Here is a 19003-nt window from a genome sequence, read left to right on the forward strand (position 1 = left end):
TCAGCTGCCCCAGTCACCTGTACAGTGGTAGATACGATGCCACCTCTCCTACAGGTTATCCCATCCTTGTCCAGCCTTAGCCGCCCCTACACCTGTACAGTGGTAGATACTAGGTCACCACTCCTACAGGTCATCCCATCCTTGTCCAGTCTCAGCCGCCCCGGTCACCTGTACAGTGGTAGATAAGAGGTCACCTCTCCTACAGTTCATCTCATCCTTGTCCAGCCTTAGCCGCCCTGGTCACCTGTACAGTGGTAGATAAGAAGTCACCTCTCCTACAGGTCATCCCATCCTTGTCAAGTCTCAGCTGCCCCAGTCACCTGTACAGTGGTAGATACGATGCCACCTCTCCTACAGGTTATCCCATCCTTGTCCAGCCTTAGCCGCCCCTACACCTGTACAGTGGTAGATACTAGGTCACCACTCCTACAGGTCATCCCATCCTTGTCCAGTCTCAGCCGCCCCGGTCACCTGTACAGTGGTAGATAAGAGGTCACCTCTCCTACAGTTCATCTCATCCTTGTCCAGCCTTAGCCGCCCTGGTCACCTGTACAGTGGTAGATAAGAGGTCACCTCTCCTACAGTTCATCCCATCCTTGTCCAGCCTTAGCCGCCCTGGTCACCTGTACAGTGGTAGATAAGAAGTCACCTCTCCTACAGGTCATCCCATCCTTGTCCAGTCTCAGCCACCCCGGTCTCCTGTACAGTGGTAAATACGAGGTTACCTCTCCTACAGGTCATCCCATCCTTGTCAAGTCTCAGCTGCCCCAGTCACCTGTACAGTGGTAGATACGATGCCACCTCTCCTACAGGTTATCCCATCCTTGTCCAGCCTTAGCCGCCCCTACACCTGTACAGTGGTAGATACTAGGTCACCACTCCTACAGGTCATCCCATCCTTGTCCAGTCTCAGCCGCCCCGGTCACCTGTACAGTGGTAGATAAGAGGTCACCTCTCCTACAGTTCATCTCATCCTTGTCCAGCCTTAGCCGCCCTGGTCACCTGTACAGTGGTAGATAAGAGGTCACCTCTCCTACAGTTCATCCCATCCTTGTCCAGCCTTAGCCGCCCTGGTCACCTGTACAGTGGTAGATAAGAGGTCACCTCTCCTACAGTTCATCTCATCCTTGTCCAGTCTCAGCCGCCCCGGTCACCTGTACAGTGGTAGATAAGAAGTGACCTCTCCTACAGGTCATCCCATCCTTGTCCAGTCTCAGCCACCCCGGTCTCCTGTACAGTGGTAAATACGAGGTTACCTCTCCTACAGGTCATCCCATCCTTGTCAAGTCTCAGCTGCCCCAGTCACCTGTACAGTGGTAGATACGATGCCACCTCTCCTACAGGTTATCCCATCCTTGTCCAGCCTTAGCCGCCCCTACACCTGTACAGTGGAAGATACGAGGTCACCTCTCCTACAGGTCATCCCATCCTTGTCCAGTCTCAGCCACCCCGGTCTCCTGTACAGTGGTAGATAAGAGGTCACCTCTCCTACAGGTCATCCCATCCTTGTCCAGTCTCAGCCACCCCGATCACCTGTACAGTGGTAAATAAGAGGTCACCTCTCCTACAGGTCAACACATCCTTGTCCAGTCTCAGCCGCCCCGGTCACCTGTACAGTGGAAGATACAAGGTCACCTCTCCTACAGGTCATCCCATCCTTGTCCAGTCTCAGCCACCCCGGTCTCCTGTACAGTGGTAGATACGAGGTCACCTCTCCTACAGGTCATCCCATCCTTGTCCAGCCTCAGCCACCCCGGTCACCTGTACAGTGGTAGATACGAGGTCACCTCTCCTACAGGTCATCCCATCCTTGTCCAGTCTCAGCCACCCCGGTCATCTGTACAGTTGTAAGTACGAGGTCACCTCTCCTACAGGTCATCCCATCCTTGTCCAGTCTCAGAGCCCCGGTCACCTGTACAGTGGTAGATAAGAAGTCACCTCTCCTACAGGTCATCCCATCCTTGTCCAGTCTCAGCCACCCCGGTCTCCTGTACAGTGGTAAATACGAGGTTACCTCTCCTACAGGTCATCTCATCCTTGTCCAGTCTCAGCCACCCCGGTCTCCTGTACAGTGGTAAATACGAGGTTACCTCTCCTACAGGTCATCTCATCCTTGTCCAGTGTCAGCCGCCCCGGTCAACTGTGCAGTGGTAAATACGAGGTTACCTCTCCTACAGGTCATCCCATCCTTGTCCAGTCTCAGCCACCCCAGTCACCTGTACAGTGGTAAATATGAGGTTACCTCTCCTACAGGTCATCTCATCCTTGTCCAGTGTCAGCCGCCCCGGTCAACTGTGCAGTGGTAGATACGAGGTCACCTCTCCTACAGGTCATCCCATCCTTGTCCAGTCTCAGCCACCCCGGTCTCCTGTGCAGTGGTAGATACGAGGTCACCTCTCCTACAGGTCATCCCATCCTTGTCCAGTCTCAGCCACCCCGGTCTCCTGTACAGTGGTAGATACGAGGTCACCTCTCCTACAGTTCATCTCATCCTTGTCCAGTCTCAGCCGTCCCAGTCACCTGTACAGTGGTAAATACGAGGTCACCTCTCCTACAGGTCATCCCATCCTTGTCCAGTCTCAGAGCCCCGGTCACCTGTACAGTGGTAGATAAGTGGTCACCTCTCCTACAGGTCTTCCCATCCCTATCTGGTCTCAGCCGCCACGGTCATCTGTACAGTGGGGACATCCAGGAGCAACAAGAGATCACCTGTGAAGTGGTGACCAGAGTCCATCCCTTCTTCAGGATAGAAGGAGACCTGCTCCCTAATCCATAGGATGTTGTCATTGGGGCAGAATTATTAATAATGGCTTAGAGAGATAGATTTGGCGCACGTTAGATGTCTTTAAAACTATTGGAATATTTTAGACCAGCATTTTACTCCATAAAACTGTCGCACACCAGTGATAAATCTAGTGCCTTTAACAACCCGACAAATCCACGTCATATTCTAAGTATGCGACCCAACGTGCCGAGCACTTAGTAATCAACGTGGTGCTTTATTGGTCATTATCGATGCAAAGCTACATTGATGAATCTGCCCTATTGTGTCTACAGTACTGCACATGTATGAATGATAATGTGAGCATACAACTAGGAGAACTCCTGCGGCCAGCTGATGGTTACAATCACAGCGACACAAATGAACAATATGTATACATGATTACAATGACTGGACCATATGAGCGCTCTGAGTGGTACAAACCAGAATACAATGTTATCCCATGGAATAGCTCCATACATCCTGGGGGCTTCACGTGTGACATACGAGGTCTAGATGACTTATTACACACATAACCACAACAACCTTACTTCATCAAGCCAGCCATGGTGCGCTCTGCTAGTCATGGTGACATACTGTACCTGTGAGGATGAGCTGTGCAGTCTGGACGCAACGCAAGGCTGGGGAGCAAAATACTGCAACGCACATCATAGAGGAATCCCGCATCCCTTCTCCTGGAACATAATAACATATTACTCATCCCTGATATAGAACACACATCCCCCATCTGACATTACATTACAACCACCGGCCTAATATCCTGTAGTCGCCCTCGTACAGCTGTGATCTGTCGTCATGGAGCCCACAAGACGTGTGAAGGTTCCTGTGGTATCTGGCACAAGATGTGTGAAGGTTCCTGTGGTCTCTGGTACAAGGCGTCTGAAGGTTCTTGTGGTCTATGGTACAAGACATCTGAAGGTTTAGGTTGTCTCTGGTAAAAGACATCTGTAGGTTTCTGTGGTTTCTGATACAAGACGTCTGAAGGTTCCTGTGGTTTCTGGTTCAAGACATGTGAAGGTTGCTGTGGTCTCTGGTACAAGATGTCTGAAGGGGTTCCTGTGGTCTCTGGTACAAGACGTCTGAAGGTTCCTGCTGTCTCTGGTACAAGACAGCTGAAGGTTCCTGTGTTCTCTGGTTCAAGACGTATGAAGGTTCCTGTGGTCTCCAGCACAAGACTTGTGAAAGTTCCTGTGGTATCCGGCACAAGATGTGTGATGGTTCCTGTGGTCTCTGGTACAAGACGTCTGAAGCTTCCTGTGGTCTCTGGTACAAGACGTGTGAAGTTTCCTGTGGTCTCCGGTACAAGACGTGTGAAGGTTCCTGTGGTCTCTGGTACAAGATGTGTGAAGGTTCCTGTGGTCTCCGGTACAAGACGTGTGAAAGTTCCTGTGGTCTCCGGCACAAGACGTGTGAAGGTTCCTGTGGTCTTCGGCACAAGACGTGTGATGGTTCCTGTGGTCTCTGGTACAAGATGTGTGAAGGTTCCTGTGGTCTCCGGTACAAGACGTGTGAAAGTTCCTGTGGTCTCCGGCACAAGACGTGTGAAGGTTCCTGTGGTCTTCGGCACAAGACATCTGGAGGTTCCTCTGTTCTCTGGTTCAAGATGTGTGAAGGTTCCTGTGGTCTCTGGTACAAGACGTGTGAAGGTTCCTGTGGTCTCCGGCACAAGACGTGTGAAGGTTCCTGTGGTCTTCGGCACAAGACGCGTGAAGTTTCCTGTGGTCTCCGGTACAAGACGTGTGAAGGTTCCTGTGGTCTCCGGTACAAGACGTGTGAAGGTTCCTGTGGTCTCCGGTACAAGACGTGTGAAGGTTCCTGTGGTCTCCGGTACAAGACTTGTGAAGGTTCCTGTGGTCTCCGGTACAAGACGTGTGAAGGTTCCTGTGGTCTCTGGTACAAGATGTGTGAAGGTTCCTGTGGTCTCCGGTACAAGATGTGTGAAGGTTCCTGTGGTCTCTGGTACAAGATGTGTGAAGGTTCCTGTGGTCTCTGGTACAAGATGTGTGAAGGTTCCTGTGGTCTCCGGTACAAGACGTGTGAAGGTTCCTGTGGTCTCTGGTACAAGATGTGTGAATGTTCCTGTGGTCTCCGGTACAAGACGTGTGAAGTTTCCCAGCAGAACATTGTCCAGATCATCACCCTGCCCCTGCCGCCTCGTCGTCTTCCCATAATGCATCCTGGTGCCACCTCTTCCCCAGGTAAGTGACGCACCCGGCCGCCCACATGATGTAACACGTGATTCATCAGACCAGACGTCTTCCATTGCTCCAGTTCTGACGTCATGTGACCATTGTAGGCACTTTTGGCGGTGGACAGGGGTCAGTATGACCGGTCTGCAGCTGCACGGCCCCATATACCTCAAGCTGTGATGCTCTGCGTGTTATGACTTCTTTCTATCACAATCAGCAGTATCTTTATCAGTAATTTGTGGTACAGTAAATCTTCTGTGGGATTAGACCAGGCGAGCTAGCCTCCCCACCCCGCACATCAAGGAGCCTTATTCCCCCATGACCCTGTCGCCAGTCTTTTGGTGGGTACTAACCACTGCAACCGGGAACACCCCATAAGATCGGGAACACCCCACAAGATCGGGAACACCCCACAAGATCGGGAACACCCCACGGGACGGCCATTCTGCAGATGACCCAGTCGTCTATAATCCCAATTTGTCACAGTCGCTCAGATCTTTACACTTCTCCATTTTTCCTGCTTCCAACATCAGCTTCAAGAACTGACTGATTACTTGCTGTAGAATATATCCCCCCTAATATATCCCCCTAATATATCCCCCTAGTATATCCTCCTAATATATCCCCCCAATATAACCCCTAATATATCCCCCCCCCCCTTGTTACCAAATCTTCATGGTTCGTCTCTTCACCTGGTTGTAATGTTTTGGCTGATCGGTGAATATTATCTGAACAATGTTTCCGGTCTTCTACGTTATAGTCATTTCTGGGAATACTGAGGGATATTATCAGAAACCTGAAGGGGCGTCCTCATATTTATTGTCCCCCTCCTCCACCCCTGTCTGTTGGTTCTTACCGAATAGCTGGGCCTGGAACATTCCACACGATGATAATGGGGGATCCGCTTCAAAATCAGAAAATTTCTCTCTGTTTGGAAGTTTCACTGGAAAGTTGAGGTCTGATCTGGAATAAACCCCTTGACACAGACAAGATAAACATTGTAGGGACTGGATGATCCCACTGCAGGGACAATGTCATTAATAACAGATGAAAGCAGAAAAAGGCTCTGAGCTGAAACGCCGCTGGAGTCCGCACTGCGGGACAATAAGGAGGTTCGCTTTGTTTGGAATGATGACATCATCGATTCTTCTTCCTGTGAATCCTAGAGAGCGTTGGAGCTCGCCCATAAGGACAGTCTGTTGTCTTCTTACATCCCCAATTAAAATTACGGTGGTGTAGTTCTCACCCCTTTTTCTGAATATTGGATGATGTCACTGTACACGGCTCATCTAATAAACTCCCTGACAAATGTTTGTGACCTTGATATAATCCTAGTCTGGCATTGGTACACACACGAAAAGCACGGGGTTCAGGCCGAGCGCCACATGTACTAAGCCCCGAACCCTTTTATGTAACGCTTGCAGAGAGTCCGGGGTCTGATCATTTTATAGTCAGTTGCCATATGACTTATTTACAAGAGAAGAGCCACACGATGGTAAGAACCGATTGTAGGACAGGCAAATCTGATATATTCGCCAAACAGTGTGCGTCATGATGAGGGATATGGCCCACGCTGCTGATATCACTATGGACGGTCAGATGAGATCAAAATGTATGAATATAATATTAAGGTTCATACTGACACATGAGCCAAAAATTATGGAGAGACAAAAAGTCTCATGGACCTATAAAAATAGTAACTGTCCAGGACATGGAGAAGACCGGAGTAAGACCCGCGTGTCCAGGACATAATAGCCCCATGTGAAGAACATGGAGAAGACAAGATAAGACCCGCGTATCCAGAACATAAGACCCGCGTGTCCAGAACATAAGAGCCGCGTGTGAAGAACATGGAGAAGACCGGAATAAGACCAATGTGTCCAGGACATAATAGCCCCATGTGAAGAATATGGAGAAGGCCGGAATAAGACCCACGTGTCCAGGATATAAGAGCCGCATGTGAAGAACATGGAGAAGACCGGAATAAGACCCGTGTGTCCAGGAAATAAGAGCCCCATGTGAAGAACATGGAGAAGACCGGAATAAGACCCACGTGTCCAGGACATAATAGCCGCATGTGAAGAACATGGAGAAGACCGGAATAAGACCCACGTGTCCAGGACATAAGAGCCCCATGTGAAGAACATGGAGAAGACCGGAATAAGACCCACGTGTCCAGGACATAATAGCCCCATGTGAAGAACATGGAGAAGAACGGATAAGACCTGTGTGTCCAGGACATAATAGCCGCGTGTGAAGGACACAGAGAAGAGCGAAATAAGAGCCGCGTGTCCAGGACATAAGAGCCCCATGTGAAGAATACGAAGAAGGCCGGAATAAGACCCGTGTGTCCAGAACATAAGAGCCCCATGTGAAGAGCATGGAGAAGACCGGAATAAAACCCGCGTGTCCAGGACATAAGAGCCCCATGTGAAGAGCATGGAGAAGACCGGAATAAAACCTGCGTGTCCAGGACATAAGAGCTGCGTGTGAAGGACACAGAGAAGAGCGAAATAAGAGCCGCGTGTCCAGCACATAAGAGCCCCATGTGAAGAACATGGAGAAGGCCGGAATAAGACCCGCGTGTCCAGGGCATAAGAGCCCCATGTGAAGAATACGAGGAAGGCCGGAATAAGACCCGTGTGTCAAGGACATAAGAGCCCCATGTGAAGAACATGGAGAAGACCGGAATAAGACCCGCGTGTCCAGGGCATAAGAGCCCCATGTGAAGAATACGAGGAAGACCGAAATAAGACCCGCGTGTCCAGGACATAAGAGCCGCGTGTGAAGGACACAGAGAAGAGTGAAATAAGAGCCGCGTGTCCAGGACATAAGAGCCCCATGTGAAGAACATGGAGAAGACCGGAATAAGATCCGCGTATCCAGGACATAAGAGCCGCGTGTCCAGGACATAAGAGCCGCGTGTCCAGGATATAAGAGCCGCGTGTGAAGAATACGGAGAAGGCCGGAATAAGACCTTCGTGTCCAGCCTGTGATGGGGACGCCTTCGCCGATGATCCATGTCCATTCTGCTTGGACCATAACCAAGAATATAAGCAGTTTTTTTAATAAATGCCTTTATGGAGATTCACTGCCCCAACTATGTCCCCAAATGTTGGCAACTTCGTGCAACGCAGAGTTGGTTTTTGGCATGATGGAGCCACGTCCGTATTTGGACTTATAGGGGGCTCTCAACATCATTAGTGTTTATGGGGTCCAGATTACAGCGCAGTGAATGTGCTCTGAGCCTGTTATATTTCACGTGTGGATCTTGTGGTTAGGGACCGGAGAGCCGGCAGAGTTTATAACTCAACTACATGCAGTCTCTATCTAGGCAGTGTGAGTAGTGTTCACATTATGGTCATATACAGGGGTGTAGGTATTGGGGGTGCTAAGATTGCAATCACACCTTGGCTCTGGAGAAGGAAGGAGAGACCACTACTACAATGGTCATGTGACAGTTTTGGAAGAAAGGTGTAGGAAAAAACGGATATTCCCTCTGGCGCAACCTACGTGGGATTTATTCGTTCTACTCAGTCAGAAGACAGATGCATAAAAACAAGGCTTAATTTCTGTCAATTTCTTCCAATTGAAATATCGAGACTGTTCCCAACTCTCGAACCGGATCTCCGGCTGCACCTAATTCCAAGTCCTAACAACTACTAAGGACCATTGAATCATGCGTCTGTGGATGTTATGCTCCCAGCGTCACACCTCAAGGTGAGCACAATCTTGTCACGCTTTGCATAAAAAGCGTTTCACCGTTTCATGCACTATGTGCGCTTTGTCTTTTCTTTTGCATTCCGTATGTGACAGTTTTGGGCCCTGGGACCGATTTTGCTTTAAGGAGTTGTACTTTATGCTTCTGTCTATATACACCGGCACATGACCATCTATATATTGTCCCTTCTAAATCCGCGGCCCCTCCAATGCTCACTGTAAAATAGCAAAAACGTTGAGCTTTCTGCTGCCATGAATGATTGAAAAGTGATCTTACCATTAACCCACCATAACTGACCCCATAGGTAGACATGTGGGCGCATTCACCAGATACAGGATCCTGTGGTGGACACGTGGCAGTGAGGATGGTGTCAGGGTGGAGACCACACTGTGACCCTCGGTGGCCCGGCAGCAGCTCATCACTTTATTTCACCATCTCTAACACGTCTCCAGGAGTACATGGGACGAGCCGTAGTAAGGACTATTTATGATGGACTTCATATGTACAGGGGGCAGCATTGAAAGACCAGATGAGGGCATCTTACCATTCACCAGGGCACGTTCAGTCAACCACTGGCGACCAAATACCTCGTCCACGCTCTCTGCATGCCTGACTAGGAGGACGTGTCGAGTCTCCGCTGGGGTGAAGGTTACGGGGACAGGAAGTTCTTCTGTAAGGTCATTGTTTCTCAGCTGTATAAACACATACAGAATAATCAGTGAGGAGACGAATGAGACCCAGACATTGGGTGATCCCGGGAGATCACCCGTCTATACAGATCTACAAGATGTAAGATTGACCATCCAAGACTGGAGGCTCCGATTCTGGGATCTGCAGACACTGATCGTCCTGGAGGATCTGATCATAGTGTTTATTATCTTCTGATTACACGACAGATACGTCCAACATCCACCGTCTCTGGGGACCATCATTCATCTATAAATATGTGACCCCTGATGAGCCTCCCACACAACACAGGACACTCCTTGTACTGGAGGAAATGTTGAGGTCTATGGCCGGCTCCACACATCATGGCCGTCCACCTACTGAGATGTCTCTACTGGTGGTTGCTCCAAGCTCAAGGTCATGAAGTATTTCTCGAACGCCCCTCATAATGTCACCCCCGCAAATCCAGGGTGAACCACACGGATGTTGATCTTCTCTGCTGCACCTCATATAGAGATTATAATCAGCAGGAAGTCTCAGAGGAGGAAACCACAGACCTGCCCTCCATGTGTATATATATATATACTGTATATGTGTGTATATCCGCTGAGCAGCGATGCCTGCAGTAAAACCTCTACTAGATAATGCACAGAATCCCTGACTAGACCAAGAGCCCGGACCTCGCTGGTCAAGAATAATCCAGGGCAGAGGACCCCCACATGGGACCCCAGTAGGAGGAGGCAGCCTAAAGTCAACACCCCTCCATCAAGTTCATCCTTGTTCAGACTGAGCTGCCTGATGCAGAGGAGGAACTTAACCCTTCCTGACCCCACACAGCAGTCGGATACTTACCTGTAACATCATTCATCACAATATTAGTGAAAACCCTCAATCATTAGTCACGAGATGCAAATAACACGGATGTAAACGAGGACAATGAATCGCACTCAATGATAATAAACTGGGAAGTCACAAGGGACATGAGACAGTGACGAGTTGTGCCGGGACAGGAGACAGTGACGTGTTGTACCGGGACAGGAGACAGTGACGTGTTGTACCGGGACATGAGACAGTGACGTGTTGTACCGGGACATGAGACAGTGACGTGTTGTACCGGGACAGGAGACAGTGACGTGTTGTACCGGGACATGAGACAGTGACGTGTTGTACCGGGACATGAGACAGTGACGTGTTGTACCGGGACAGGAGACAGTGACGTGTTGTACCGGGACATGAGACAGTGACGTGTTGTACCGGGACATGAGACAGTGACGTGTTGTACCGGGACATGAGACAGTGACGTGTTGTACCGGGACATGAGACAGTGACGTGTTGTACCGGGACATGAGACAGTGACGTGTTGTACCGGGACATGAGACAGTGACGTGTTGTACCGGGACAGGAGACAGTGACTTGTTGTACCGGGACAGGAGACAGTGACGTGTTGTACCGGGACAGTAGACAGTGACGTGTTGTACCGGGACATGAGACAGTGACGTGTTATACCGGGACAGTAGACAGTGACGTGTTGTACCGGGACAGGAGACACTGACGTGTTGTACCGGGACATGAGACAGTGACGTGTTGTACCGGGACAGGAGACAGTGACGTGTTGTACCGGGACATGAGACAGTGACGTGTTGTACCGGGACATGAGACAGTGACGTGTTGTACCGGGACAGGAGACAGTGACGTGTTGTACCGGGACAGGAGACAGTGACGTGTTGTACCGGGACAGGAGACAGTGACGTGTTGTACCGGGACAGGAGACAGTGACGTGTTGTACCGGGACAGGAGACAGTGACGTGTTGTACCGGGACAGGAGACAGTGACGTGTTGTATCGGGACAGGAGACAGTGACGTGTTGTACCGGGTCATGAGACAGTGACGTGTTGTACCGGGACATGAGACAGTGACGTGTTGTACCGGGACATGAGACAGTGACGTGTTGTACCGGGACATGAGACAGTGACGTGTTGTACCGGGACATGAGACAGTGACGTGTTGTACCGGGACATGAGACAGTGACGTGTTGTACCGGGACATGAGACAGTGACGTGTTGTACCGGGACATGAGACAGTGACGTGTTGTACCGGGACATGAGACAGTGACGTGTTGTACCGGGACATGAGACAGTGAAGTGTTGTACCGGGACATGAGACAGTGACGTGTTGTACCGGGACATGAGACAGTGACGTGTTGTACCGGGACATGAGACAGTGACGTGTTGTACCGGGACATGAGACAGTGACGTGTTGTACCGGGACAGGAGACAGTGACGTGTTGTACCGGGACATGAGACAGTGACGTGTTGTACCGGGACATGAGACAGTGACGTGTTGTACCGGGACAGGAGACAGTGACGTGTTGTACCGGGACATGAGACAGTGACGTGTTGTACCGGGACAGGAGACAGTGACGTGTTGTACCGGGACATGAGACAGTGACGTGTTTTACCGGGACAGGAGACAGTGACGTGTTGTACCGGGACATGAGACAGTGACGTGTTGTACCGGGACAGGAGACAGTGACGTGTTGTACCGGGACAGGAGACAGTGACGTGTTGTACCGGGACAGGAGACAGTGACGTGTTGTACCGGGACAGGAGACAGTGACGTGTTGTACCGGGACAGGAGACAGTGACGTGTTGTACCGGGACAGGAGACAGTGACGTGTTGTACCGGGTCATGAGACAGTGACGTGTTGTACCGGGACATGAGACAGTGACGTGTTGTACCGGGACATGAGACAGTGACGTGTTGTACCGGGACATGAGACAGTGACGTGTTGTACCGGGACATGAGACAGTGACGTGTTGTACCGGGACATGAGACAGTGACGTGTTGTACCGGGACATGAGACAGTGACGTGTTGTACCGGGACATGAGACAGTGACGTGTTGTACCGGGACATGAGACAGTGACGTGTTGTACCGGGACATGAGACAGTGAAGTGTTGTACCGGGACATGAGACAGTGACGTGTTGTACCGGGACATGAGACAGTGACGTGTTGTACCGGGACATGAGACAGTGACGTGTTGTACCGGGACATGAGACAGTGACGTGTTGTACCGGGACAGGAGACAGTGACATGTTGTACCGGGACAGGAGACAGTGACGTGTTGTACCGGGACAGGAGACAGTGACGTGTTTTACCGGGACAGGAGACAGTGACGTGTTTTACCGGGACAGGAGACAGTGACGTGTTGTACCGGGACAGGAGACAGTGACGTGTTGTACCGGGACAGGAGACAGTGACGTGTTGTACCGGGACATGAGACAGTGACGTGTTGTACCGGGACATGAGACAGTGACGTGTTGTACCGGGACAGGAGACAGTGACGTGTTGTACCGGGACATGAGACAGTGACGTGTTGTACCGGGACATGAGACAGTGACGTGTTGTATCGGGACAGGAGACAGTGACGTGTTGTACCGGGACATGAGACAGTGACGTGTTGTACCGGGACATGAGACAGTGACGTGTTGTACCGGGACAGGAGACAGTGACGTGTTGTACCGGGACAGGAGACAGTGACGTGTTGTACCGGGACATGAGACAGTGACGTGTTGTACCGGGACATGAGACAGTGACGTGTTGTACCGGGACAGGAGACAGTGACGTGTTGTACCGGGACATGAGACAGTGACGTGTTGTACCGGGACATGAGACAGTGACGTGTTGTATCGGGACAGGAGACAGTGACGTGTTGTACCGGGACATGAGACAGTGACGTGTTGTACCGGGACATGAGACAGTGACGTGTTGTACCGGGACAGGAGACAGTGACGTGTTGTACCGGGACAGGAGACAGTGACGTGTTGTACCGGGACATAAACCACCGGACACAAAGGATTTAGACAACAAACCCGGGATATACTAAAGCGAAGGCTTAAACCCCTGATCACAACTGACTGGGGTACCAATCATCCATCCATCCATATACAATCCTATATCCATCCATCCACATACAATCCTATATCCATCCATCCACATACAATCCTATATCCATCCATCCACATACAATCCTATATCCATCCATCCACATACAATCCTATATCCATCCATCCACATACAATCCTATATCCATCCATCCACATGCAATCCTATATCCATCCATCCACATACAATCCTATATCCATCCATCCATCCATCCACATACAATCCTATATCCATCCATCCACATACAATTCTATATACATCCATCCATCCATTCACATACAATCCTATATCCATCCATCCATCCACATACAATTCTATATACATCCATCCATCCACCCATCCACATACAATCCTATATCCATCCATCCATCCACATACAATCCTATATCCATCCACATACAATCCTATATCCATCCATCCACATACAATCCTCCATCCACATACAATCCTATATCCATCCATCCACATACAATCCTATATCCATCCATCCACATACAATCCTATATCCATCCATCCACATACAATTCTATATACATCCACATACAATCATCCATCCATCCATTCACATACAATCCTATATCCATCCACCCATCCACATACAATCCTATATCCATCCATCCATCCACATACAATCCTATATCCATCCACATACAATCCTATATCCATCCATCCACATACAATCCTCCATCCACATACAATCCTATATCCATCCATCCACATACAATTCTATATACATCCATCCATCCATCCATTCACATACAATCCTATATCCATCCATCCATCCATCCACATACAATCCTATACCCATCCACCCATCCACATACAATCCTATATCCATCCACATTCAATCCTATATCCATCCACCCATCCACATACAATCCTATATCCATCCACCCATCCACATACAATCCTTTATTCATCCATCCACATACAATTCTCCATCCTCATACAATCCTCCACATACAATCCTCCATCCACATACAATCCTCCATCCACATACAATCCTCCACATACAATCCTCCATCCACATACAATCCTCCATCCACATACAATCCTCCATCCACATACAATCCTCCACATACAATCCTCCATCCACATACAATCCTCCATCCACATACAATCCTCCATCCACATAAAATCCATCCACATACAACCCTCCATCCACACACAACCATCCATCCACATACAAACCTCCACATACAACCCTCCATCCACATACAATACTCCATCCACATACAATACTCCATCCACATACAATCCTCCATCCACATACAATCCTCCATCCACATACAATCCTCCACATACAACCCTCCATCCACATACAATCCTCCATCCACATACAACCATCCACATACAATCCTATATCCATCCATCCACATACAATCCTATATCCATCCATCCACATACAATCCTATATCCATCCATCCACATACAATCCTATATCCATCCATCCACATACAATCCTATATCCATCCATCCACATACAATCATCCATCCATCCATCCATCCATCCACATACAATCCTATATCCATCCATCCACATTCAATCCTATATCCACATACAATCCTATATCCATCCATCCACATACAATCCTATATCCATCCATCCACATACAATCCTCCATCCACATACAACCATCCACATATAATCCTATATCCATCCATCCACATACAATCCTATATCAATCCATCCACATACAATCCTCCATCCACATACAATCCTCCATCCACATACAATACTCCATCCACATACAATACTCCATCCACATACAATACTCCACATACAACCCTCCATCCACATACAATACTCCATCCACATACAACCCTCCATCCACATACAATCCTATATCCATCCATCCACATACAATCATCCATCCATCCATCCATCCATCCACATACAATCCTATATCCATCCATCCACATTCAATCCTATATCCACATACAATCCTATATCCATCCATCCACATACAATCCTATATCCATCCATCCACATACAATCCTCCATCCACATACAACCATCCACATATAATCCTATATCCATCCATCCACATACAATCCTATATCAATCCATCCACATACAATCCTCCATCCACATACAATCCTCCATCCACATACAATCCTCCATCCACATACAATACTCCATCCACATACAATACTCCATCCACATACAATACTCCACATACAACCCTCCATCCACATACAATACTCCATCCACATACAATCCTCCATCCACATACAATACTCCATCCACATACAATACTCCATCCACATACAATACTCCATCCACATACAATCCACCATCCACATACAACCATCCACATATAATCCTATATCCATCCATCCACATACAATCCTATATCCATCCATCCACATACAATCCTATATCCATCCATCCACATACAATCCTCCATCCACATACAACCATCCACATACAATCCTATATCCATCCACATACAATCCTATATCCATCCACATACAATCCTATATCCATCCATCCACATACAATCATCTATCCACATACAATCCTATATCCATCCATACACATACAATCCTATATCCATCGATCCACATTCAATCCTATATCCATCCATCCATCCACATACAATCCTATATCCATCCATCCACATACAATCCTATATCCATCCATCTACATACAATCCTCCATCCACATACAACCATCCACATACAATCCTATATCCATCCACATACAATCATCCATCCATCCATCCACATACAATCATCCATCCATCCATCCACATACAATCATCTATCCACATACAATCCTATATCCATCCATCCACATACAATCCTATATCCATCGATCCACATTCAATCCTATATCCATCCATCCATCCACATACAATCCTATATCCATCCATCCACATACAATCATCCATCCATCCATCCACATACAATCATCTATCCACATACAATCCTATATCCATCCATCCACATACAATCCTATATACATCCATCCACATTCAATCCTATATCCATCCATCCACATACAATCCTATATCCATCCATCCACATACAATCCTATATCCATCCATCCACATACAATCCTATATCCATCCATCCACATATAATCATCCATCCATCCACATACAATCCTATATCCATCCATCCACATACAATCCTATATCCATCCATCCACATACAATCCTATATCCATCCATCCATCCATCCACATACAATCCTATATCCATCCACCCATCCACATACAATTCTATATCCATCCACTCATCCACATACAATCCTATATCCACCCATCCACATACAATCCTATATCCATCCACATACAATCCTATGTCCATCCACCCATCCACATACAATCCTATATCCATATACCCATCCACATACAATCCTATATTCATCCATCCATCCACATACAATCCTCCATCCTCATACAACTGTCCATTTACATAGAATCCTCCGTCCACATACAATCCTCCACATACAATCCTCCACATACAATCCTCCATCCACATACAATCCTCCATCCACATACAATCCTCCATCCACATACAATCCTCCATCCACATACAATCCTCCAACCACATACAACCATCCATCCACATACAATCCTCCACATACAACCCTCCATCCACATACAATCCTCCATCCACATACAATCCATCCACATACAACCCTCCATCCACATACAATCCTCCACATACAACCCTCCATCCACATACAATCCTCCATCCACATACAATCCTCCACATACAACCCTCCATCCACATACAATCCATCCACATACAATCCTCCATCCTCATACAACTGTCCATTTACATAGAATCCTCCATCCACATACAATCCTCCATCCTCATACAACTGTCCATTTACATAGAATCCTCCATCCACATACAATCCTCCATCCACATACAATCCTCCATCCACATACAATCCTCCATCCACATACAACCATCCATCCACATACAATCCTCCACATACAACCCTCCATCCACATACAATCCTCCATCCACATACAATCCATCCACATACAATCCTATGTCCATCCATCCACATACAATCCTATATCCACATACAACCATCCACATACAATCCTATGTCCATCCATCCACATACAATCCTCCATCCACATACAATCCTATATCCATCCATCCACATACAATCCTATATCCACATACAACCATCCACATACAATCCTATGTCCATCCATCCACATACAATCCTCCATCCACATACAATCCTCCATCCACACACAATCCTCCACACAATGGTCACAATGTCATGTTTTATTATACTGGTCTGCCCTGAGCATCCTGAGCTTGCTCCAAGTGTTCCTTAACTATCGGCATGACCGCAGCGATTCGGTCTTGCATCAACGTGACATGCTCAATTACACTCCTATAAGGTGTGGACTCTTGCTCCCAGGTTTCCTTGGCTATGTCCAGGAGACCACGGGGTTGTCTGCCATATACAAGTTCAAAAGGAGAAAACCCGGTGGATGATTGAGGAACTTCACGTACAGCGAACATCAAATAGGGCAGAAGACAGTCCCAATCCTTCCCATCCTTACTAACCACCTTCCTCAACATGCCTTTTAATGTCTTATTGAATCTTTCGACAAGACCATCAGTTTGAGGGTGATATATAGAGGTACGCAGGTGTTTAATTTTCAGCAGTTTACATAATTCCTGGTTGATTTTGGACATAAAGGGAGTTCCCTGATCGGTAAGGATTTCGTTAGGTAAACAAGTACGGGAAAACATGTAAAACAACTCTCTTGCAATGGCTTTTGAAGAGGAATTTCGCAAAGGGACTGCCTCAGGGTAGCGTGTGGCATAGTCCAACACCACTAGGATATATTGATGTCCTCTAGAGGATTTGACCAAAGGGCCGACCAGATCCATGGTAATTCTTTCAAAAGGGATCCCAATGATAGACAAAGGCACCAGCGGACTCCTAAAATGTGGCATAGGAGCCGTTATCTGACACTCCGGGCAGGACTCGCAATACCTCTGAACTTCCGTATATACCCCCGGCCAGAAGAATCGTTGTAAGATACGCTCTCTGGTCTTTTCGCAACCTAGATGTCCACCCAGCACGTGTTTATGAGCCAGGTCCAACACCGTTCTACGATACGGTTGGGGTATCACCAGCTGTTCAACAACCTCCCCACATACGTTATCTATCCGATACAGCAAATCCTGGTTAACCGCCATGTGTGGAAACACCTTATCAGCCCCTGGATGTTGAGGCACTCCATTTAATACCTTAGTATTTTCCCTGGCTTTTACCAATGTGGGATCGCTAAGTTGAGAAGTCCCAAAATTGTTACGTGATACATTTAACTCTGGTATCTCAGAAATTTCCTCCTGCTCATCTGTTTCACCAGCAAAAACAGCCAGAGGAAATTTATCAGGCTCAGTGGTCACCCCTACTGCTGGCACCTCAGCATCCTCGTTAAAGGGTTCTGGGCTAATCACAGCGCACACATTAATACCATCATTAACATTTACAGTGGAGGTTACATCTTTCTTCCTCCACAAGTCCCAGAACACTGGGAAGTCTCTCCCCAGGATCACACTGTGCGTCAGGGACTTGACCACACCCACTTCATGGCGAGCGGTTCCACAGGAAGTCTCTAGAGTGACCAAAGCGGTGGGGTATTCTTTAGTGTCCCCATGTATGCACAGGACCCCTATACTATGTCCGCTGAATGTTCCAGGG

General features: G+C 48.1%; 1 protein-coding gene across 1 annotated transcript in view; it reads right to left on the reverse strand.

Moving 5' to 3' along the window:
- Positions 1-19003, reverse strand: part of UBASH3A (ubiquitin associated and SH3 domain containing A) — a 71897-nt gene that overhangs the window by 23741 nt on the left and 29153 nt on the right. Inside the window, exons 8-10 of the mRNA XM_075847248.1 lie at positions 9237-9384; positions 5828-5947; positions 3364-3456 (exon numbers count right to left, since the gene is read on the reverse strand). Of these exons, the coding sequence (XP_075703363.1) occupies positions 3364-3456; positions 5828-5947; positions 9237-9384 (361 nt within the window). The remainder of the gene's footprint in view (positions 1-3363; positions 3457-5827; positions 5948-9236; positions 9385-19003) is intronic.

The sequence above is a fragment of the Rhinoderma darwinii genome (genome assembly GCF_050947455.1).
Source record: "Rhinoderma darwinii isolate aRhiDar2 chromosome 2 unlocalized genomic scaffold, aRhiDar2.hap1 SUPER_2_unloc_37, whole genome shotgun sequence".
Classification (NCBI taxonomy): Eukaryota; Metazoa; Chordata; class Amphibia; order Anura; family Rhinodermatidae; genus Rhinoderma; species Rhinoderma darwinii.